This window comes from Sardina pilchardus, chromosome 14 (assembly GCF_963854185.1).
Source record: "Sardina pilchardus chromosome 14, fSarPil1.1, whole genome shotgun sequence".
In the NCBI taxonomy this organism is placed as follows: domain Eukaryota; kingdom Metazoa; phylum Chordata; class Actinopteri; order Clupeiformes; family Clupeidae; genus Sardina; species Sardina pilchardus.
This window is the reverse complement of record NC_085007.1, coordinates 17,367,769-17,392,300: the sequence shown is the minus strand read 5'-3', so window position 1 is coordinate 17,392,300 and position 24,532 is coordinate 17,367,769. Positions and strand designations below refer to the sequence as shown.

The following is a 24,532-nucleotide window of genomic DNA, read 5'->3' as shown; positions in this document are numbered from 1 at the left end:
GACCTTTTGGTCTAGGACTTAGCTACGAGTCCATTGACAAGAAACTGGCGCAAAATTAAAAGAAAAAAAAAAACAGGACAATAAAGCCAAATTAAAGTGTTAGCTTAGCTAACTGAGGGAGCATAAAGAGTGAGCTATCCCTTTAAAGCGGACATCCACCGTCCATCAACTCCGCTGGAAAAGACACACAAACGCCCACGGTCCTACCTCAGGCAGCCCTGCAGCCAGTCTTTTGAGTCCTGTCCCGTGTTCTCCACCACTCCATTTGCCACAGATCCGGAAGAATTGTCACTGGAATGTCTGCTCGATGCGGTCTCCGTCTCCGTGGAGACGGACGTCCGGTCCGCACTGTCCGTCACGTCCACAAAGGACGTGGTCACCTCCAGGGCGCCCTTCCCGCTCTTGCCGGTCGCCGTGACGCTCAGAACCTCCTGGCGGCCAAAGTCCGGCGCGACTCCGTCCAGGAAGTGGCCGCTCTCCTTGAGCCGCTGCTGGATCATGGGGGTCAGCGGCAGGTCAAAGGTGAAGCTGGGCTCGGGGTCGGGGTCGTCGTCGGCCGACGACAGGGCGTCCAGCGAGTCCAGGCTGCTGTAGAGCGTGCTGCGCAGGCGGTCCGACTCCACGATGCTCTCGAACTGCGAGCTGAACACGTCGGTGGCTTCTTCGCTGCCCTGCGACTTCTTGGCCCCCGCCTCCGAAGACTTGGCCCCTTCGCCGCTCCTGTGGAGAGTGAGGAGAACGTAGCGTTAAGGAGAGAGGAACCTGGAGTTTGAGGTTTCAGAACTATTTCTTTCATTGTCCGTGTGCTGCTGCCTCTCTACAATAAAGCTGGTGAACAGTATCTATTCCCAGAGACAGAAATCACATGTCTATCCGATACGTGTGTTAGATAACTGAGGGCACTGAAATGTCAGTTAAGAGACATTACGAAGATACTGATTAACAAAAAAGATAACCGCTCACATGAGCACAGTTTGGCCTGCTGATGTACTCGACATGCAGCATGATAAATGTACCACACATTAGCACATTACACATAACAAACACCCCATTACCTGAGAGAGGCCTACTGTAGAAACCAACAGCAGGGGCCGTCTCTGATTTACTGACTGTGGCCTATTTTTGCCCTGCTTGACAGCATAACACATCAAAGATTTAAAGTGGCTGAGGCTTCTCGAGCCGAGCCTGTGGTTGGCCACAGTGGAACCCCCCCCCCCCCCCCCCCCCGCCGGAGGAAGTTATAGGCGCATGATTCCACTATTAACCCAGTGACCTTACACCTCTCCACTTCCTCGTGGTGGGAGTCAAACAAAACAACAGATTTCCGTTATTGTATCTTGGTTTCACTGATGGTTTCCATCGAGGTTCTTGTTTATGGGAACCATGGGACTGGTGCCTTGCACTGCTGAGAGCAGAACGAATGATAGGAGCACAGCTTGCAGGAAATGTGCATCAGTGCTTCAAACGCAAAACCACAGCATGCAGAAGCACTCAAAACTCAGATGCTGTCTGCTTCAGATCCTGCCACAAGCCAATCAACATGGTATGGCACGCGATATATTTGGTCCTAACAGACTTTTCCCATTCTTTTCATTGTTCTCCTTTTTCCCAATTTGGCTATTCAATTCATACATTGCAAAAAAAAGACAGAGAGAAGAGAGAAAAGAATGCAAAAAGGATGATTTGATAGATACGATACACTACTCACAAAAAGTCAGTGATATTCAGCATTCGGGTGAAATTTCAGGATGAACCTGAAAGCCACCATAACCTTTATAGGTGAACTTAATGTGACCTCTAAACTTTTGAATGCGCCAATGTCCAACGGTTCAATGTTTCAGTACTTTCTCTGTCTAAAAGTTCGCCCAAAAGCCAGATATCCCCAACTGTGTGTGTGTAGCGTGAGTGGAAGAGAAGTTATCTGACGGTCTCTCACCAAAATAAACCAACAAATCCTAACAGATATCTGCAGACTTTAAGAGGTCATGCGTTCCCCACATTAGAGGCTTTGGTGAGTTTACCTTGAGCTGTGTTCCGATGCGGACTCGCTCTCCGGGCTGAGCACACACACCTCAGGGAGCGCCCTGAACACCTCGTCCTCCAGCGTCTCCATACGGGGCTTCTCCGTGGCCCCCGAGGTCCCCGAGGAGTTCCGCCCCGGCCGCCTCTGTCGCTCCTCCTCCTCCTCTCTGTGCGATCCCTCGTCGCCCGTGGTGGTCCCGTTCACGGCTCCGCTGCCCGAGCCCTGCGAGCCGTCCTCCCGGCTCTCCACAAAGCGCAGCTTCTTCGGGGGCTTCTCCCGCGACTGCGACTGGCCGCCGTCCAGGAAGGCGGTGAAGATCCCCGGGATCTCGGCCAGGATCTTGCTGGACTCCTCCAGCGACGCGTCCAGGGCCACCACATCGGCTTTCATCTGGGACGCGATCTGAGCTTGGGTTTCCGCACTCGAGGACCGTCTCCCTTCCACTTCCACCGAAGTCTCGTCTCCAGATGTGCGAGCCGGCAGGAGTTTGTCTTGGCTGGCGGCGGCGGCACTGGTGCCGTCCAGAGCCAGCAGCCCTGCGCTCAGCGCATGCAGCTCCTCCGTGACGGAGCTGAGCGAGAGCGAGTCCTGCCCGAGCGCCTCCGCCCACGTGTCCAGTATGAAGCTGTCGGACGGCTGCAGGAGCGAGCCTGGCTCGCCACCGGCGTCCTCCTCCGCTACCGCCGGGCCCGGCTCGGAGCAGCCGTTCTGGGGACCCGCGGTGGTGGCCGGTTGGCCGTTGGGGATCATGGCAGTGGGGAAGGGACGGGGGCCGCTGTCGGCGTTGGCCTGTGGTGAGATGTCGTCCAGGTCGTCCTGGGGGTCCACGCCCGCATCCCGACACCTGGCCTTGAGGCCGCTCAGCAGGCTGGCCAGCTCGCGATCGATCTCCTGGAAGAGGGACGTCTCGTCCAGCTCGCCGTCATCCTGCAGACTCGGCTCGGGGTCTAAACTTGGGCTGCTTTCCTGCTTTTCTAGTGGAATCTCAGCTCCCGTCGTTGACACTAAAAACAAACAAACAAACAAACAAACAAAAAATGCATGTGAATGGCATTATCAGGTCAATCTCAATCTGTTGTTACACATCATGCATCTATGTCATATAAAACCACATTATCCCACACATTATCTTATCACACACAACAAGATAACATTCAGAAACACTATCCCACTGAAAACATAACAAAAATAACATAAAAATCATAGGGCACAGCTTGCTAATTTGCCTACTCTCATTTCTCACTACATCGTTATTTGTCTGGTGTTTTCAGGGATCTCATGTAGGGGTGGCGGAGGTTGAATAGTGCCCAGTGTGCCTCGTGAACACTGCCCCACTGTGTTCGCTCCGTGGAGGCGGCCGACGGAGGAAGTGCTGGCCGAGCGCCAACGCACACCAGGGTCGTGGGTGGCACTGGCCCACGTCTCTCGCTTGGCTGTCAGACGTGGACAAAACACAGTACCAAAAAAAAAACACACACACACACCATCGCTGCTGCCGCCACCACCACCGTCGTCGCTGCCAACAGGACTCTCTCGGGGTCCAAAGAAACTTGCTGCGACGGAAAAGAGGAAAAGGGGCACGCACTGCCAAGAAGGGCGCCCGGAGTTTTTTTTATTCCTTCGGAGCTATTCAGTCGATAGCAGCACTTCACACACAGTCTGATAGGACTTTAATGGATTCTTACTAAGGGCTCATTTTTCATCGTTGTGTGAGCTTTGAGGTGAACACAGTCCAGCTTATACAACCACAGCCATAAGAACTACAAATTAATCAAGTAGAGTTTGTGGAAGCTGTACGAAAGAGAACTAGAGAAGCGTCACTCTCACAAGATGGCAGCATTTCAACATTTTTCTCCGGCTAAGGACACAGACACTTCGCTGTATTATGTTTGACCATGCCGCCTCAAATACAGTATTTGCCGTAGACAGAGACTTAAGGGCAAAATATTTGTGTGGGTCAAGGAGCCAACAGAAAACACTAGATTAAGACAGATCATGCACAGGAATCTACTTAACTTAAGCACCTTAAACAAACTGAATGAGACCAAGTAATAGCCTACAGTGGCTACTGCCTTTAGTCACCCCATCTGTGGCAACAAATTTCTGATGTTGCCACCCCGCTGCACACCATAGACTGAACTCATGGAGCACTGTGTTTTAGGGAAAAATGCCCTACAGCTGAAGTCCCCTACTTCTTCGAGGGAACTCCCTCTTTGAGGAAATGCTTGACTCGCTCTGATCAGGAAGTGAGCGGTGTGGGCTGGGAGCGTGTCAGAGACCAGGCCCAAACCTGTTCTGACAGCTGCCGAGAAGCCACAGGGGTCACCTGAATTAGAAGAGCTGAAATGAAAGCCTGCCGCTTTGTCACTTTGTCATGGCAGTGACTGATGCCACTGGTATGCTTAATGATGGCTTCAGGCTGTAGGCCTGAAAAAAGGTGTGCTACATTGAGTCTCAGAGTCATTTCTGGTTCAGCATGCACTTTTTAAAATGCAAGAAACGTATATAAAAATGCCTATACATTTCAGCATTTTTAACTCACAAGGAACAAAGTCATATCAATAAAGTCATATCATTTGATTCATGAGAATAAAAGCTCTGGCTACATTTGTTTATTTACTTTTTTTTAATTTTCTTTAGCACAGAATAATGACGTTTCGACTGTGTGGTCTTCTTCAGATGATGTGATCTGAAGAAGACCACACGGTCGAAACGTCATTTTTCTGTGCTAAAGAAAAGAAAATAAAACTAAAAAGAAGGATTTCAAGTGTGCAAACCTTTTTCTATTTTTTATGATTTTATTTTTATGATGCACCTTGACCTGGGATGCGCACAAACTTTTTTACTATAACTACATTTGTTTATTTGCCTGAAGTAGCTGAGTCACATACTGCATTATTAGCCAAACTCATTGCACGCAAGCTTATGCAGCTGTAATTGCACCTACCAAAACAGGCTTTACTGGTGCAACTACATAGATGTTGAGACAGACCTGGCCCAAGATAAAAGAACAAAACTGTTAACTTCACAACCTGTAATTTGATACCAATACAAAGACATAATTATTGGTTCAAAGGTTGGCACATGGTTTTGCTTAAGATAAAAAAAATAATGATAGGCTAAAAAAGGGTAGCTGGTGTGCTTGCCTTATAAAAAGCAGGGGAAGTGACACGCATCTGTTCCATATGCTTCCAGAAATTATGACCCCTGTCTCCTTAAATCAACACATGTGGCACAACGTTCCAACTAATCATTTCAGTTGGTTGAACTTTGGACTTGCAACTCATACTGTGGTGTGCAAGTTGTCACCTTTCGCATATTTGCATAGGCGTCATAAAGCCTATCATCCCCTTTGGTTTCCCCGTGAAACGTGAGTGAAAATAAGTCGAGTGGATCCTAGATATCGGGGTACAACCAATTAAAAACAGTACGGTAATCTGAGTGACATGACTATGACAATAGCAGAAGAGTGGAAATGAATGACTGTGGTAAACATTCCGTCAGACTTGACGATATTAGTTTCTATTGATGACAAATGGGTGTAACAGGCCAGTATGACCTTCTAGATGGTAAATAGACCATAGCCTAAGCCTCCCTTAGTGTCCACATCTGGTCAGACTTTTGGAGTTAGACAAAGTAATGTGTAAATGGTATTCGACCTCTCCCCGTTGTGCTACACATAGAATTAACATATGAACACATCAGAATACAGTGAGAACACCCCAGAATTCTATAAACTTGACAATATTAGCTTTTACCGATGACAAATGGTTGTCTATTTCTGAGCACATCATCAGTAAATATTTCCTTTTGCCCGCCACTGTATCCTGCCCTCCTCTCTTCGGTGTTGTGCACCGTGCTTCCTGTTGGCCTAATAGGATCACCCAGTGAGAGGGAGAGTGATACCACTAAAGTTACTCCTTCTCAATGGAGCTTGGTGTGCTAAGAGGATGAAATCCCTGGCATGGATGACCTCTTAAGCTCCGACCAAAAGCCCTTCTTTTGATGCCGAGATAATTCTGACTGTCTTTGGGGGGTAGTAAAAGTTAATTCCCCTTACTCTGTGGGGAGAGTCACATAGAAGTCACATCACCTTGACTGCATGGTTGGAAACAAATTTCAAACATGCGTCAAAGACTAACGGATAAAGATTTTTGTTTTTTCCAAAGTTTTTCAAATGTTGTCTCTTGGTAAACCGCGACGAAAAGCTTGCAAACAACACTTAATACACTGTAACGAAACAGCTAGTGTTGTTCCAATGTGAAACCTGTGGCCAAGGTATTAGGCTTGTTTTGTATTCAGTTCATATTAATGACATCAAAGTCATCACTTTTTCCAAACCTGGGGTTGTTCTTATGCAGTTTCCCAGATGAATGAGGAGGTATTTCCACGATTCTCTTGCCATGTGCATAAACTCTCTTTCATTCCTTTATTTATATATTTTCTTCAGAGACACTGTTCCAAAAGCGAAACAGAAAACCTCTTCTTGTTCCACCTTGAGTCAACCAACTTTGTATGCATTTCTCACGTCACAATTGACAAGCTCATAACAACCTCTCGAGTCCAGCTCGCGGTGGAAAGGAGAAGTGGCTTGGGTTGCATAGCGACAGCCCAAGAAGAAACAACAGATCTTTCCCACTGAGTCAGCTCTAGCTCACAGAAAAATGAGGGCACTTTCTCTCCACTCGCCCAGGCCCTGATATGGAGAATGAAATAGGGCATGGAAGTCATATTCGCGGCCTGAGGCTGTCCAACAAGATGTGTCCTCGTTAGACGACTCTTTCACACAGTCTTGACAGCTCGCTAACGCTGCTGGCTGAAAGTAGAGGAAACGTGTTGGAGAAACAAATCTCCAGAGAAATCACCTGAAAGTCTTCATCTTTGACATTGCCTCCTGACTCGCTCTGGCATATAGCCTAGTCACTTTTTGGTGAAGGGGACATTTGTGAAGATTCACATAATGTGCCGCTGGATCAATATAGAGCATTTCCAGAGGAAAAACTTTTCCTCGCTCTCTCTCTCTCTCTCCCTCCCTCCCTCCCTCTCTCTTGGAAAAAAAAAAGTCTAACAAGATTTTCTTTGTGCCCACATTCGCATGAAATGTGAGCTGCAAACTGCATGACTGAGAGTAAGCCATCCTGGGAGCTCCGTAAGTGCATTTACCAAAAGTCTACTGGAGGAGCACCAAGTAGATCTACAGTAGGAATCAATGGTCACGCTGTCTGACCAGACACAATCATGGACTGGGATTGATCTTCAAAAATAATATAGAGTAATCATACATTAGGGTCCCAAAAATAGAATGATGTCGAGCAGATATAGCACTTCCCGTCAAAACTCTTAGCTGCATGAAAGATAGTCCTGTAATAATGATGGGGAACTCAGCGAGAGGTGTTTGTTGATGTGTTATAACATTCTTTGACCACTAAATGAGATAAGAAGATATGTTTATGTATCCATGCGCTGACAAGACCGTTGAAATGTATCCTCGCTTGACCTCACCATACTAGTCTTCCTTTATGATAAGAATGACTTACAATGAAGCCTTTTGCAGATGCTTCTCTCAGCCAAAGTTAGAGTGAAATATGCATTCTTAAGTGCTGCTGCAGCATATAGGAAGAAGAACGTCCTCCTGCTATTTTTACAATATTAGGCCATATTGTTTCGCAAGAGTTTCTGAGCAGTCACATCTCCTTTTCCATTATGCAATACAACGTAGCAAACAAGAAGACAAAAACTTGCTACATCAAGCTCTAGAATGTACAGTGAAGTTCCAGAATGCCTGAGGTTATAAGCGATGGGATTGTGATAACATAAAATGTAACTTACCGGTGGTGACAGAGCTCGACTCCTCTGACTTCCCAAAGAGAAACTCGTATTTGGCCTTGGCGACACTTTGAGCATGTGAGGAGTTGTTGACCCAAACGAATGTTTCAGCCTGAAAGAAAGAAAAACAACAGCCAGATGTTGAGTAGATGTCCAGGCAACGAGTTCAACAACACAACAAAAAGTTGCATTCTGTTCAGTTTGACAAACACACACAGCTCTCCATACTCACTAGGCTATGTCAACAACATGTCTGAGTGTCTGAGTTAGTCAGCATGAGGACGGCTGAACTTAAAGTAAAGGTCATGTGCTAGAGCTAGCCTCCGCAGAAACACTGGGTCATGCTCAAGCCTACATCACATTGGGCTATTCGAATTTTGGCACAATGCATTCATGACATAGTTTCAGTTCTTTTGCATGTATACAGTGCGTAAGTGAAAATGTCACGTTGTCTTGGCAATGCGATTTACAGTTCTAAATAACCGACCTGCAAATGGCATTTTTATAATAAACTGGGCTAATCCATGATTACATAAAGTTAGCTAATGTCAACTCGTAAACTAATTCACGCAAAAACGTTCCTTTAGCTGGCATAGTATTCACGTTGTTCATTTGGTTTGTTTAGAAGTGCAATTCGGTTGTTACAGAAATGTGACATCAAACGTATGCACCCACACCAAGGTGTGGGTTTTTGAACATTCTAACATAGGATTCCATTGTCCAAAAATTCAAGGTTCTAAAATTCTATGTTGAATCAAAGATCCTTAATTATTGACAAGATAGAGCAACGTAATTCATCTCTATGGAAGCAAAATTCGAACAGTTCCGGTCTGCTTAAAGGGGCGTGTTGCAAAGACGTCATAGTGGGATATCGATCTCTGTCAGATCGGCAACCCACACAAGCAGTGCATTTCGAATGTTAGCAGGTCTGCTTAAAGGGGGATTTAGCCCCCCTCCCCCTTGTGAAGACAGAACGCGGAAATGATGGAACGTTTGCGCCTCTCGCTCCGCTTTAACCCTCTCTGGTTGAATTCAATGAATCCAGATATTCTTTAGAACATTAATTTTCCAACATTCCCGTCACACCTTTAAAAGGTCGAAGTATGCTGTTGAGATGCATTAGACATACCCCAGAAGAAGTTTTATGCTGGAAGCAAAACTAAAACCTATACTGCTCTGTAGCAGATGAGTGACAACTTCCCTGACCCTGACAACATAAATCGCGGGCAACAAGCTGTGAAGTTACAACAGAATTGGGAAAACCAAATTGCAGAGGGGGCTACCAGGATTCCATGGGAAAGTGGTTGCCATGGCTGCTCATGTTCGGCTGGGGAATGAAGGCCTCTCCTCCCAGACACACACACACGGCCCCATTAAGTCATTTTTCATAAACTAGTAAAAGTGAAGTTCTCTGGTGGGAACACTCATGCGAGTGGAGACTAAGAATCCACGCAAGTCGAGCAACGTGTCTTGTTTAATATGAAAGAGGTTCCAGTCACAAGTCACAGATCTAGACAAGAGGACTTTAACATTTACCCAACTTCTCCATGTTAATGTCAGTCCTAATCTGCCATCAGACAGCTTCTGATAAGAGCGGTGTTACAGGAACTTGAACTGGGACTGGGTAGTATGACTGGTGTTGGCTACCTCTGCACTGCAGTGTGGATGATGCACACTTTTGTCCAAAGCCTTGAGTAAACATAAAAAGGTTCAGTTCATTGCTTGGATGAGGCCCTACCACTTTCAAAACTTCTTTTAAATTAGTAGCATACAGATGCTTCTTCCAGAGATGCCTTTCCTTCTTACGTTAGAAACCGTTTCGTTTAGGCTGCCTGTTCTAACCAGTTCTATTGATTGCATGTAATGGCAAAGCTGTAAACCAAATTTGGCTAACCAATCGAGCGAAAGTAACAAGATTTGGGCTACTCCTTTCCAGAGGCATCTCTCCCCCTGCACAGAGGTAGAGGAGCGGAATGCTGCACCAGAGTGCAGTGCAGCGCAGTGCAGTGTAGTGTAGACTAGGTGTGTTCTCCCCATCAGCCCGGGGGCCTGTGCTGTGAGGATTTCAGTCCCATCGCGGGCTGTTCATTAGGGCTGTGTGCTGAAGCAGGCCATTAGCAGAGCTAAACAGCGGGGCCGACGGAGGTGGCCAGCCAGCCAGCCAGCCGTCTCTCTCTCCACTAAAGGTCACAGTGCACGGTGGAGCCGCTCGGCCGGACGGACGTCAAGTCAAGAGCCCTGGAGAGGCAACTCTTAGCACAGCAGCCACTCTCTAAGGACCTGGACTCCAGATCTGACTGTCTATCGCTGGTCTGTCTGCTGCTGGTTGTGTCTGTTGCACACTGCAGCATGAAGTGCTTACAGTGGCTGGCCTGATTGTGTTTAATTGAAGGAAAAAGACATTAGGCTACCAGTGCATTTCTGCTCGAGAGGTCTAAGTGAGGAAGTGTGTAGACATGCAGAAGAATGGGAGAAAGCGTTTTAAGTTTGATAGCTAGCAGACAGCGGGGATAAACATAAAAACTAGGAAACAACTGGAACAGTTTAAAAATTACATTCCTAACACTCCAAGACTATACATCTTAAGCTATACTTTCATATTTAAACTAACCAAGTTGTTGTAACCTTAGAAAACGAAACTAAACTAAACTAAACAATCAAGAATACCACTTTTTTGTGTAACAGATAGAGGTGGGTACTTCCTCTCTCTGAGAGAAAAGTCTGACGGGGCCAAACAGAACATTTCCCTCTTTCCTGGCACTGGTTATGTGTGTGGAGGGGGGGGGGGGGGGGGATTCCCAGGCCTCATTACACTAACATGATCATAATTAACAGCCAGGCAACTGTACAGTGGAACTAGTAGGACGATTGCATTTGATGAAAATGGTGCCTTGTGACTTTCCTCTCGGCTCTCACTGAGGAGCCTCAGGCTAGAAAACTGCCACAGCACGCACAGTTCTGCATCCCATCCACACATGAGGAAGTTTAGGCTATGCAACATCAAGGCCACCGTCAGCATATCCACTTTTGACTGAGGCAAAGAGTGAGCCATATAGGAGTCATGCGTTTGGCTAACTCAGCAAAACAGCCAAACCATGGCATGGTGTGCTTTCCAGACCTTTTCAATTAATTCCAGAAGATCTCCATTTGGTCCAAAATTGAAACAAAAACAAACACAAAGGCCTGAAACCAATAATAATAATAATAATAATAATAATAATAATAATAATAATAATAAAAAAGGCATTCTCCTAACAACTTGTGTTGGTTGCACATGTGTTCAAGATCTATCTTATATTATGCGCCATTTGGATCATCTGAAGTTCAGGGCTAGTGAAAGAGGGTAAAAAAAACAACACACACATGCAGCTGCAGATGTCTTCACATGCACAGCTGCGCCACTCATTCCCTGCTAGCACACCTCTGATCTCGGCTCAGCTTTTCCATGAAGAGACGCAAAACACAAACAGGTCCCCGGCGCTCCAGCCAGACCTCTCCCAGTCCAGTCCAGTCCCGCCGCGGCAGCCCACAATACCGGTGAAGTCTGGCCTTTTAGGGGACAGATCGGCGGTGAGAGGGGGTGGCTGGGACACCTTGGACCGCGAGGCCGTCATGCAGGAAAGGAAAATAAGCTTGCTGCCTAACCACAGGCATGAAGACATGGGGGGGGGGGGGGGGGGGGGTCACCGTGCCTATTTATAACAGTTTGTTAATATGTAAGCTTTTTAAGCACAGTGTCATATCAAAGGCTTTAATGGGACTAGACGTAACTCAGGTACAGTAAGTGCGCTTTAAGAACCGAGTCTTAAGGTCTCCAGGTGCACTTTGGACTCAAATCGGACTATATACTATGCACCATACCCAATACACTACTACTGTGTCAATACTGGTGCCCAACTTAAACTTCATACAGGCCAGTCATTCAGCTTAAGCCAACGAGAGGTAAATCTCTTAACAGTGTAACCGATAGGCAGTGTGCGGTGGCCTATAAGTACTGCCATGAGTGGATCACCATTCCACAATAATCAATTTAATTGATTTAGCATAGAACGCCATTAACTACCTAAAGCCCCAGACCATTAGGGGGTTGCAGGTCTTAAAGGTTTCACTCATAAACTGGAAATGAGTTTGAGTGTTTAAAGCCCTATGCGGATTGTGCATAGCCAAAGCTCATAGTGATTAAAGTAGTAAGCTATTACATGTCAGTGTAATGACAGCCCGAAGGATTTTTTTCTCTGGATTAACAGGAATGCTGTTATTTTTGTCCATTAACACAATTCGGCTGTTATCCAGAGCTGGCTAGTTAAATGGTGAGACGTTTGGTCTGGGGGGGCAATACTCCTAAACCTATTTTCTTCTTTTTTTGTGAAAAATTTCATCTCACGTGTTTTGTGCCTGACCTCATAGATGTTAACAAGCATCATTACTCTGTAATTCGACTATGAGGTGATGTCTGTGGTTTTGCCACAGGCCAATAGTTAGTGTGCGGGTCCATGTGGGTCTGTGATCACTGGTGTCTGGTAACATGCACAGGAAACAAGGTCCAGGCTTCTCCGTACGAGCCCAAGCCACCTAAATCACGTCTTGCTGTTCCTAAACAGCAAAGTCAGGGCAACATAATGCATTTGTTTTAGTCAACCACCACTGTTTATTTGGGGACAAACTCTCAATCCCCTTCTATCTGCTGATAGACATTTTTACTCCCTAAATCAACTTAACTTGATAAAAGACATGCCCTGTTTGCCGATTGTCAGCAAAAGTAAATCTTCTCTGCGAGCAGTGGTTCTTTCCAGTGTAATTACCTGACACTCTCGTCCAACACAACTTCCAAAAGCTAATCCTCTTACAGACTTATCACAAGTGTGCTTTGATTCGACGGAGCAAAACGAAGTTAGCTTTCTTGGCCAGCCCCGACAGACCAAAACTTTGCACTTGGTTTTATCCACACTGCACAGCTCTGGCTATGCATTTTTTCATGGCAGATCTGCTGCTGCTGCCTCTGCTGCTTCAGAAAGAGGGGGGGGGGGGAGAAAGACATCCGCCATGGAAATTTGTCAAATATTTCCTTCAGACTGGTAAAGAAGGCCTGCAATTTTGCAAGTGGAGATTCCAGTGCAGCCAGCAGCGCTGCTTGGGTAGGTTGTTAACCCTACAGGGCAAGCCGACTGTAAGCAGCGACGATGAAATGGGTTAATGAGGTGAAATGTAGGGCTCGCCATGCAGGTCACTCCAGAGACAACGCAGACACAAGGAAGGCAGCACAGCTTGGAAATTAGACATGATCTATTTAACACTCAGCACTGCACTTCTGTACAGACACAGACACAGAAACAGACACACCAACACACGCCATCTCACACAGACACAGACACAGACACACACACAGACACACACACAGACACACACACAGACACACACACACACACACACACACACACACACACACACACACACACACACACACACACACACACACACACACACACACACACACACACACACACACACACACACACACACACACACACACACACACACACCTCCAAGACAAGCGAGTCCAAGTAAACATTAAACTAGCCTGACAGGCTTTGGTTGCACCCACATTTTGAGCAGTCCATAGCCTGATCAGCTTACAATTTCTGAAAAGTTCTTATGATTAGACTAACCATATAATACAGTGTGACTCCAAAGCGACAAAGATGAAGACATTGCTCATTTCTTTCTGAATAGCCATAATGTGAGTGGCATTGCCCTGCCATCAACAAAAAAACAATGTTCTCTTAGGATGTAAGAATAATCTGTTCAGTGAACAGTCACTGACTTGCCATTAAGACAACAGCAACATCAGCAAACCTTTATGTGATGAAGTGTTTTCAATTACACTGCTCTTTGTTCTAAGTCTTAGGCATCACTAGGCTAAATCTGTTTCAGTGCAATTGTGCTGTTTTGAATGTTCATCCACGAAAATCTGAAAAACATAAAGCCCTATAGAGAGGAAGTCAAGCCAAATTCCAAATTTGGAAGGAATCCCTGAGACATGCTACCATTATCTGACAAGGTAATAAACTAATGTGTCCTTGTGTTTGCCTTTATTACCATCACATTAAAATGAACAAGTAATGTTCAACATAGCTTGGCAAAGGACAGCTTGTCCAAGAGAGGAGACAAAATACCAGTATTCCCTCTAGCAAAAGGGGGAAAAAAAGACTCCTTGTTTGTCAATGAAAGATGAATGTGTTTTCCTTAAATCTGAACTGCAGACCACGTTGGGAAACATGGGCTGTAGTTCAGTGCAAAAGAGAAGCTTGCGATGCCTTTTGCAAAGGAGACCCAAACGGAGAAAACTACTTAACTCTGTTGGTGGAAACAAGAGCTTTGGCTACTTACAGATGCATTATCTGGCATTTAGAGAGGTGCAGTGTGATCATCACCCTGAACTAATCCGAAATCCTGAATCTTAATTAAAAGCAAAGAGCAGATGCTTGCCCATGACTGGGGACGTCCGGTTGCAGTCACTTGGCCCAATGCTTCTGCACTTGCACTGCTGAGAGACAACAATGCATCTTTGAGAGCGGATGGGCCGGTCAGACTAACCCATGCCACTCCCATGTCAGGCCAGGCCAAATGACAGGTGGTGGCAGGGGAGTTCAATCGCGCGCGCGCACACACACACACACACACACACACACACACACACACACACACACAAGCGCCTGCATGTTGCCTCCCTGTCACTGTAAATTCCTGGATGCTGGCCATCTCAACAGAACACTGGTGACCAACAACACACACATTAATGAGCATGCAACACACACGCACACGCACACACACACACACACACACACACACACACACACACACACAAAACAATCTGTTCACAAAAGGACAGAATTGTGGTACAAAAAGGTTGCTGTTGGTGTGACTGACACCCAGAAACAAAAGCCTAATCAAACCATCTGTGTAGAATATTGCACATAACAGACGTGAACGGCAACCAAAGCCATCCCAATTCGACTGACTTGACTATCAATTATTCATCTTTTTTTTTTTTAAATATTCTCACAACATGAAAACCAAAAGGACAGTTGATTTGAGACTGTATCATGGACTCACTCATCATAACAAATCACATATAGCCTAACCTATTGCGTCTGCGTTCTGTTCTGCGATCCGATCACATTGCCAATGGTATTTAGGCTAATGATATAAAATACTAATTTGCATATAGATGCTTTGGGACAAAGGGTTGAAAGGCCCAGTGTAACAAGACTGTTAAATATGCAACACCCATTTATTTTTGCAGGACATTTCAGAGAGAGCTGTGATGGTCCTTGTTATTTTTAATAGTATCTTAATCATCAGTAGTAGGTCTACTTAGTTTTTAGTTCATCTTAAAGTAAATAAACAGCTCAGCTGACAAAGAGATTTAATGGGATAGCCAAGATCCTGAAGACTTTAATTGGAAGGGGGGGAGGAAAAATACCGAAGTGGAAACATTTGCTGAGGGGAATATACAGTGAAGGCTCTAACCCAAATCCTGAATCTGTGCCAAGGATTTATCCAAGCAGAACCAAATCGCCACTCATACAAAGCAATATCAGATGCATACATCATGCATATCAAAAGCACTATTATGTAGTTATTCCCAATACACTGTCGTAGATGCGCGGTTGAGAAAAAAATTAACGTACGTGAGGATATTTTTCCCATGTGGACGAAAGCTTACAGATGGAGCTTCAGTCGTGTGGGCAAATTGTTTACTTTTGCCTGCAACCTCCATTCAATGCTAACTGTATTGTTTATGTCTTGCATCCCAGGCTAATGCTAGCAAGCTAACACTGGAGAAAGCCAATTTACTCCAGCCGTAGTAGCAGCACATAGCACACGCTGGGCAGCCCAACGTCACAGCATCTTCAGTCATTGCAGTTCATCTTCCTTTTGAAGAATGAACGCGTTAAATCAGATAATAAAAAGAGCTTTACTCCAACTAACTCCGGTAACATTACTTACTTTGTGTGTCGTAGACCAACTTGTGTAGTGTAACTATAGTGGAAGCTCTGCCATAACGGGGCAGCATACACAGTAGTCCATTGACAAAGGTAGCGTTAACGTTAACCGTATGTAAATCGGGCTGGCTAGCAAGTATTCTCTATACTCTAACAACTGTAAAGACAAAGTTGACAGGCAAGATACCACAGAGACAGAGTTAAGTAACATCTTTACGAGTATCCACAGAGAACTGATGTCAACGTTAACGTAAAAGTGCAAAGAACACGATATCCTTACCTCATCACCCTCTTCCATATCCTCTTATGTTAAATGTTAACGCCACTTTTCATTTGGCATCTGGCAGTCAATTGGTGTTGTTGGCTAGCAGTTTTGCTAGCTAACGTTAATGGTCCATTGACTGAACCAGACCCATGATTTCAGTGAGACAACGAATAGTTACCACGACCGCCCAAGTGTAAAAGTAATCTCCATATCTTAGATAGCCCAACGTTGTCGTGGCACCAGAAACGAACATTTCTGGTCGTTGACCAGTTTGCAAAGAGCTGTCATTACGTGTGAGAGCGGTTGACTTGGAACGAAGGCGTGACACAATTCTGTGCAATGATTTTCAACGAGAAGTGAAATGCAAGAGTCAAGCATTATTTTGAAACCAATGAGTAGACTGTAATGTAAAATGTGCCCGTGTTTACTTTACATGATATTCTGAAGTGTAGACTTACCCACTCTAGGAGTATTTCCTACCGACACAATAATCCCATTTATTTCTCTCCTCCGCATCTGCTACACTTTGACCTCCGCGTTTATCGCGCTTTTTGTTTTCCTTTCCATCCCTTCCCCTCAAGCGTCGTGACACTTGGTACATTCCTGTTCAAAAGAGCTACCTAGTCCACCCCATTCCATGCTTGTTTGCCATGCATAGCCTACACCAATAAAGTTACAGTAAAAGCATTTGAATGTAGCCTATTGTAAATGGATTACAACGATTGATGTCAATCAAATTATTACAAAATAATAATATTCTATAAATCTGTTTAAGCATAAATATGTTCACCACTGCATAATGTGGTGGCCTACATAAAGCCTCCCAACAATATTGCAGCATTGACGAATCAATGAAAATACCTAATCATTCAGTTGCGATTTAGTAGTTTAGGCTGAGTTAAAGTAGCTTGTAGCCTAGCCTACTTTGCATAAGTGTTGTTATTTGGTGCAAATATGCATCAAACGACTTAGGCATACTAATTGGCCTAGCCCTACGAACAATTACACTGGTCTCATGGTATGATTACTTGATACATGCATCTCTTCAATGCGTTTTTCTGACTGCTGTGTGATTTTTGCAGAGCAGCTTTGGCCACTCCCTGAATCTCTCTCAGCTCTCTGGAACATGTACAGACTAAACACCATTATTATGTGCATCTCCAAAAATGTCTTATTTTTGTATCACCACAAATAGCCCTCAGAAATCTTCTGACGTTTCAGATTTCTAAAACATATGGTCAGGCAGAGAGAATCATCCAGTCTCATAGTTCTTTATGGTGCTGGGCAGTAGGCCTGGGTAGTAAAACAAGGCAATCTAAGGAAAATGAATAATCTCTGATTTCAACAATTGACAGCTAGTTGATTAGTTGTGGTTATGGGTTTGTTGCATGGGTATATTTTTCACCCAACAATGTAAGGGGGCCACAAAAATCAGAGACCAATATGTTGCAAAAAGGCCACTCTGGTTATCGATGTCCAGGCTGTGGTTCATTAAATGAGTTCTGTGATAGTGTTCATAGACTATAGCACTAGAATTCACTGGAGTTGCGAAGTACATTTGAGTTACTGTACATGGTGCATTTCGAACAAATGTTAAGCATAACCTAATCCAAATTCTCACAAGAGAAATGAAAAAAAAAAATCCCCTATTATTTCAGAGAGGGATAAAACACTAGGGGGTGATCCAGTTCTAGCTAACCCTTCTGTTCTCTCCATTAAACTGTCCCTTCTGCCCCACACAGCTAACTTAGCGATTATGTAAGAAACTGACGGCATACAGATAGTTCATAATCAGAAATGTATATGTCTAAACCATTAATATTTTCAGCTCTAAAAATGCCATCTTTCATTGGTACGCATAGACTTCAGAGGGTAGGGGACCAAAAGCATTTTCTTTCTGGTCCATTTACTCAAAGGAATGACAGAGACAAACTCCGGATACCTACTAGCTATCAGCCCATCTGGGTGGGGAGCAAACCCAGTCTTATTCACCATGTGTGGTCATGTCTCATGGTCTTATCCCCCTGCCGCAGGCTAGCAGCTACTGACAAGATCATCTGAACCATGGATATTAATGTGGAAAACGGCTCTGTGGCCATATTAAGGGATTATTTTCCTCTGGGTTTTTGCTGAAAAGAACTAGGTTATCCTCACCGCGCTGAATTATCACTGGACGATGAAATTCAGTTGGACAGCATACAGTATGTGACACTATAAGGAAGTGAACGTTACTGTACCAACAACATTGTAACAAAGGCTTTCAGAATATCAAACAAAATAAACATACAGTTTGTGTACAGTATTACCTATTTAGGTTTGCATTTGCAGTTATTAATCTGGAAACAATGGCGATATTCCAATCCAGACTTACCTTGGGGGGAACGGGAGGCTTGGGGCCTCGTTTGTCCATTGAGGTGCTCTTTGCAGAGGACTGCTTCACTGGAGTAACTGGAGCAGGTTTGGTATGAGCCCCAACTGCAACAGTAGAACGCACTGGAGGTGGGGGAGGTGAGGTCTTCACAGAGGGCCCTGTAGCAGCAGGTGCTGGTTTGGAGGTGTCCTGATTGCTCACAGACTTCCTGTACGCATCACCAGACAGCTTTGAAGACCTCTGTATAACGGCAGACAAAAATGTAGCTCTCTCTGGGCTCCTGGGTACTCCGGCTGCCTGAGCCTTGGTTTGGTGGCCAGCCTCCTCGTGGTGCTTAGCGCTGTGCACCCAGCTGTTACTGGAGGAGCGATACACACTGGTGCCCATGGTGGGTTGGACAGGGGTCTGGTAAACGGTCTTAGGCTTAGTCTCTTCCGCCTGCTTTCCTTCTGGGGTTATATTCTGAGACTCGTGTGTCCCCGTCGGGTAGAGGAAGCTGGTGCGGGCAGCTGTTGACGGTTTGGGGGGCACTTTGGGGGATGTGCTCCCCCTGGGTGTAGGTGGGCTCTCCCCACTCATGGTATCTGGGCTCTCTTCACGCAAGATCCACACAGGGACCTCGGAGGGACACCTTGTGTCGTCTGACGGGTGCGTCGGTTTCTCCTCCGTCAAACTCACACACTCCTCATCTATATGAAGGCATGTATAGCCACTGGCACTCTGAGCGGAGTCAGCCAAAGACCTGCCGATTCCTTCCTCAAGGTGTTTCTCTCGGCTGATTCCACAGGCCTCTGCGGTCCGAGCATCCACAACACCACACCGTTCTGCTGAGCTCTGCTGCTCCGGGCTTGGCCCTGGACCTGGACCTTCTGCTGAAACGCTGCGGCGGTATCCTTCCTCTGAGGTGGCCAGGCAGGCTCTGCTCGCAGGACGCGGCTGCTGGCGGGCCTTGGCGGGCGACTGCAGTTGGATGAAGAGGAAGGAAGTTTTGACCTGATGATGATCTCCCATTTCCTCTATGGGAGGGCAATCTCACCAGGCACCGCGGGAGGGGGGCACGGCCAAAGCCCAGTCGTAATCTCAGAGAGAGCAGGATCCCAGGGCGCCACCCATGTTCCCCTCTAAACAGACCATAATAAGAAAAGCACTCAAGTAAATACTGAAAGTACTTCAACATTTTCAACATTAATTACGTTCACTGTCGAGTATACTGTATGATAATTGTGAACATCCTGTTTCCATCCATGTCTGTGTTGCATGTAGGCTATATGAATGGCCTGTGTCCGTGCTTGCAGATGTGCACTGGTTCACGTGGAGTATAATGAATGGCATTCAAAATCAGCTAAGTTGTGGGATCACCAGGAGATAAGAGCAGTCAGGGAATATACTGTACATGAGAAAACTCTACTGACATACTGTTCACACAGTATAACCTCAGAGTCTTATTTAGGCTGTTTACTGAAGCAACACAAGCTCATATCTTTGAATCCATCTCTGTGCAATTCCAGCGTTCTTGCTTGCAAACCATGGAAAAACAGCTCCGTCAATTCCTCTGGTTCGGTCAAGTCCAGTAAGCTATATATTGCCCTGCCCCCACCAAAACATAACATCTTTGTGCTATGATCTAAACATAATCCTCTGGCAGCCTCATATATGTAAACATTCAGACTGCAGCAGCTCCACGCATGACTTAAACAACAGGGTCCTTCTGAACAACTCCATGAGCCAAACTACTCAGCTTTTTCCCTCTCTCTTACTGAAACATAAAACAGAGAAGTGAAACTATGTTTGGGCAATCCCATAATTGTACTCAGAATGGTTTAACTGTAGCAAATGCCAGACCCTTGGTGCATTATGTAAGTAGGTGTAACCAAGCTGTAAAATTACACCAGAAATTTATCTAATCGTTCTATAATGTAGGGTAGGGGTAAAATGTTTGGTAACAACAGTGTTTTTAGAGAAATAAAAATACAAATGAGGAAGCCTGTGGTGACATGGAGGCTGTAACAGTGTAATGTAGATCTTATGATCTATTCCCAGAAATGCCTGGTCATGCTTTTTTGCAACACGCCATTTCCAATAAGAGCAGCAAAAGGACGGAGATCGGCAAGACTCCAGCATATCAGTAAAACACAATGCTGACAACCAACAAACATTCAGCAGATATGCCATTTCAACAGGCTGAATCCTTACAGTCCCATTCCAAAGCCATCTTCATCGTATTACCTTGGGAGGCAATAAAGACATGGCTAACAGCAGCCCTCTAAAGAGACTAAAAACGAAAGAGAAAAAGAAAAAAACTTTTTTCTCTATTTTTAGTAGACACTCATGTTAGTGTTCGTTGGGACCACCAGACCACCTCACTTATAGCCATGGAGTTTCTGCTGAGCCGGGGAACTTCAAAGAGTGTGGCACTCTGCCAAGTCAGTCCCCCTCACTGCCATTATTTATTCTGGAGCCGAGGCTTACGAAACATGCATAATGCCAGTCTGTCGCGGGATCCCTGTAATGCAGTGGTCAGCCAGAACTACACACAAGCAGTGAGAGTGAGGCTAATGTTGTAATTTCACGAGAGGGACGGCTATGCTCAAGGAACACTCAATCAAACGGCCGATGTGGTTTAGCCATTGTCTGACTGAAGTTAAAATAGCTCACACACTGTATAATGACGAGTTTTTGTTGACATTGACCCTGGAGGTATGCAGAGAAGCAGAGAGAATTTCAGAGGCCTCAACTTATAAATTGTGCTTGTGTGTGTGTGTGTGTGTGTGTGTGTGTGTGTGTGTGTGTGTGTGTGTGTGTGTGGCAAAGACCTACCTACATTTTCCAGAATATATTCAGCAATGACCATATTCATGGCTGTCTGTTTTCAAAAAAAAGGTGAAAGTTTAAAATTGCCTTGAATGACCTTTTGAGTACTCTAATGCACCAAATGCATGATCCTCATCAAAGGCACAACCATCCACAACCATCGGCTCCTCGGCTCCAAACTTGCAATGACTCAGACACACAAGACAAGAACAAAAAAGAAATCCTCCTTCACGAACCTGTACACCCAGACACCCCCATAATTTGTCCACAGAGCACTAAAACTCCGGGACTCCACAATGTTTCCTCAAGTCCAGTTTGTCTGTAAACAGCCCTGATTCGTTAAATGCTTACAGGACTTTGGCGAAGGCTCCGAGTGTCAATTCCAATTGGCTTGGAGTTATTGAAACCAAAGACAGAGGAAATGACATCACTGGGGAGTGGGGCTCCCAGAGAGCCTTGGCTCTATGTGCTTTTTCAGTCACCTCACCCTAGTCTGTCACTGGGACCTATAAAAGAGGGGGCTGAGCTGCTCTCCCTTGCAATGAAAGCATTGTCCTGGCAGCTCTGACGATGTGAGCTGGCCAGCCATAAGGCAACAAGGGAAAACAGCTGTGGGCAACAGTAATGGCAGACCACCCCTCCAATTTTACAAAAAAAAAATCCTCTTTTTCCTTGCAAATGGCGATGGAGAAATTTGCAAAAACATACCACTTTAAACATATCCATGCAAGGATCAGTGTTGCTCATCCAGGAAAAGGGAGTCAAGTCTCATAAACGCAAAAGATTTAGAGCAGATTCCGTCCGTCGCAATGTCGACATGAAAAGCAGCAACTCATCTCGAACGTGCACCAACATCTCCTGGATGCTGATGGCATCCATCCTGATAAAGCATTCTGCTGGGTGGCACTGCACGGGCACCAAACCAAACATTCACAGTGCTGATAAAGAGCATGAGTGGGACGTGTTTGCATAGTCCAGCCTACAGCTCATGGTCCTGACAAAACATCAGGGAGAAATGTCTGCCTGAAACAAAACTCTCTTTATTGAGTGTTGCAGAGAAAGTCACGAAGTTCAAGCTGTCAGCACTCAATGGACATTTGAGAACAAAGTGGGTGTGTTCATACAGGATCATGAATGAAGTTTTCTCACAGTGAAATATACTGAGGAAAGGTATTCCTTGATATTACTATCAATTATGATTACATAGTAATAATAGGCCTAATAATAATAATAATAACACAAAAACAAATAATAAGGCAAATAATTCAAAATAAATTACAGTAGCCTCTGATCTACTTTAAGAATAAATGCATGATTCAGGGTCATATGATAGCAGATGAAATCATAGCTTCCTTTGGGCATCTTGGCATAATTTAGGATGTCTAACTAGTTTTATTTCATTTGAGGTCAGCAGATTGCCCTTTAAGTCTTATGCAATCATTTGACTCCTCAGTGCATGCACGCCTACTACATTGTACGAATAATTATTTTCAGCACATTAAACTCTAGCATGAAATTTCGGATGACACCTGACGCTAAGTGCATGTGAGGACATGCACCTGCGCAAAGGATAGCCTATTTTGTCATTTCAAAAAGATATATAGCCTACTGCAAATTCACAAACCTGTGTTCATAAACAGAAAAAACATAACTGTCCAACGACTCGTGAATGCAATGTACTTACCATGATGTTACCAGCAGCGTGTCTCTCGACTGAACTTGAGCTTTTCGATGGGCAGGGATCATGAGCGATGGAGCGATCACCAAACGTTTCAACTTCTGACCACAGTCATACTGGTCGAAGTGCGAAGTGAAGACAGACGGACATCGCTTCGCTCTATACGCACGTGTGAGTGAGAAAGAAATGTCAGTCTCTGGAACGTGCATCTCAGCCCTGGTTCTGGCTCAACGCGTGACATATCACTGCCGGTCGCCCCAGTTTTGTCCATATTTCCCTCTTTCTCTAAGGAGATCAGCAGGTTTCTTGTAAATTGGTCCACCGCAGTTACCGTTTCTGGTATATCACAGACACATGGAGAGCATGACCATCAAGGGACTTTTCACATCACTGAAAAACTACAGGTCATGAGAAAAGCGTAGCAACTCCACTGGTTTAGGCAGCATCTGTTGCTTGTGATATGTTTTACAATCAAAGTCGTTTGAACTGGGTGGAGTTGGATACATTTATATGACATTCACTAATAAATTCACTTATTCATTCCTAACACGGTGATGTTTAATGGGTTGACAGATAATGATAATAACAATGAGGACACTAAAATGTGAAATTTGATGCATTATAGTTTTCATTATTGAGTTTTCATGCATAGTTTCATGCACAGACAACCTGGTTGCCACAAACAGCACGACACATCTTTGTAGTGGCCCTGCACAAGGGGGATAGTGGGGAGAATGTGCACTCCCCCAATATAAATGTAAATGCATTATAATTTGGGATAATTGGAAGCATACAGAGGGTATTTACTTGTTGGAACTATCTTTTGAGAGGGACTTTGGTGAAGCTGTTTTCAATTATCAGAGCCTTTTACCCCTCTAATCCTGGAAGTATGCACTTGTGTCAGTTTGGGACAATGCATGGATTGTGCTCAAAGGAAATGATCTTATGCTCCTTGTGTAGCTTCACTGCACTGGTGATTCCTTATTTTAAGAGGATGCTGCAGACTACAAGCGTCCCATCTAGGCCTACATCACTCTCTTTCTCATGGCTCTAAATCTCTCTTTCAAGTATAACTGGGTAACCTATTCCAACGCACCTGTCCCCACAAAAGAAGTGTGCAAAAGCGTTTGTAAACCTAAGTCTCAATATTGACCATCAAATTATTTACACCTCAATTGCCACTCCTACTTAGGATATACATGGTGATGTATCACAAGAGTAAACGTGAACTTCTGAAAATCTAAAAAGCCTGACAGGCTCTTTATTTCAGAGCTTTGTTTTCAGACAGTACTGAGGGAGTCACCATTTTTTAAAATAGCAGTTGGTTTGCAACACTGTCAAACCTGAGCTCTTGAAGAGAACACCTGCTCTGTTAGAACAATAGCACTATCCACTAAAAGGTGTTGCACTTATAATGCATGCAAATAGGAAGTGTATACTGCACAGTTTGGATAACATTATTTGATTGTGATGTTACAGGTGATTATATTTGCATGGCCCACAGTGAAAGTAGATACAATCTACAGAATATTCAGGCAAGCAGCTGTCATGT

At 44.9% G+C, this 24,532-nt stretch overlaps 1 protein-coding gene across 2 annotated transcripts in view; it reads right to left on the bottom strand.

The window, feature by feature from the left end:
* psd3l (pleckstrin and Sec7 domain containing 3, like) overlaps positions 1-23,119 on the bottom strand; it is a 92,636-nt gene extending 69,517 nt beyond the window's left edge. Inside the window, exons 1-5 of one of the 2 annotated variants that reach the window (XM_062554981.1) lie at positions 22,987-23,119; positions 18,492-19,612; positions 7,853-7,961; positions 2,022-3,027; positions 208-720 (exon numbers count right to left, since the gene is read on the bottom strand). In XM_062554981.1, coding sequence (XP_062410965.1) covers positions 208-720; positions 2,022-3,027; positions 7,853-7,961; positions 18,492-19,502 — 2,639 coding nt within the window. In that variant the 5' untranslated portion in view covers positions 19,503-19,612; positions 22,987-23,119. Of the gene's footprint in view, positions 1-207; positions 721-2,021; positions 3,028-7,852; positions 7,962-16,135; positions 16,403-18,491; positions 19,613-22,986 lie in introns of those variants that run through there. The other variant, XM_062554982.1, reaches the window with a different exon arrangement.
* Positions 23,120-24,532: the final 1,413 nt, after the last annotated feature.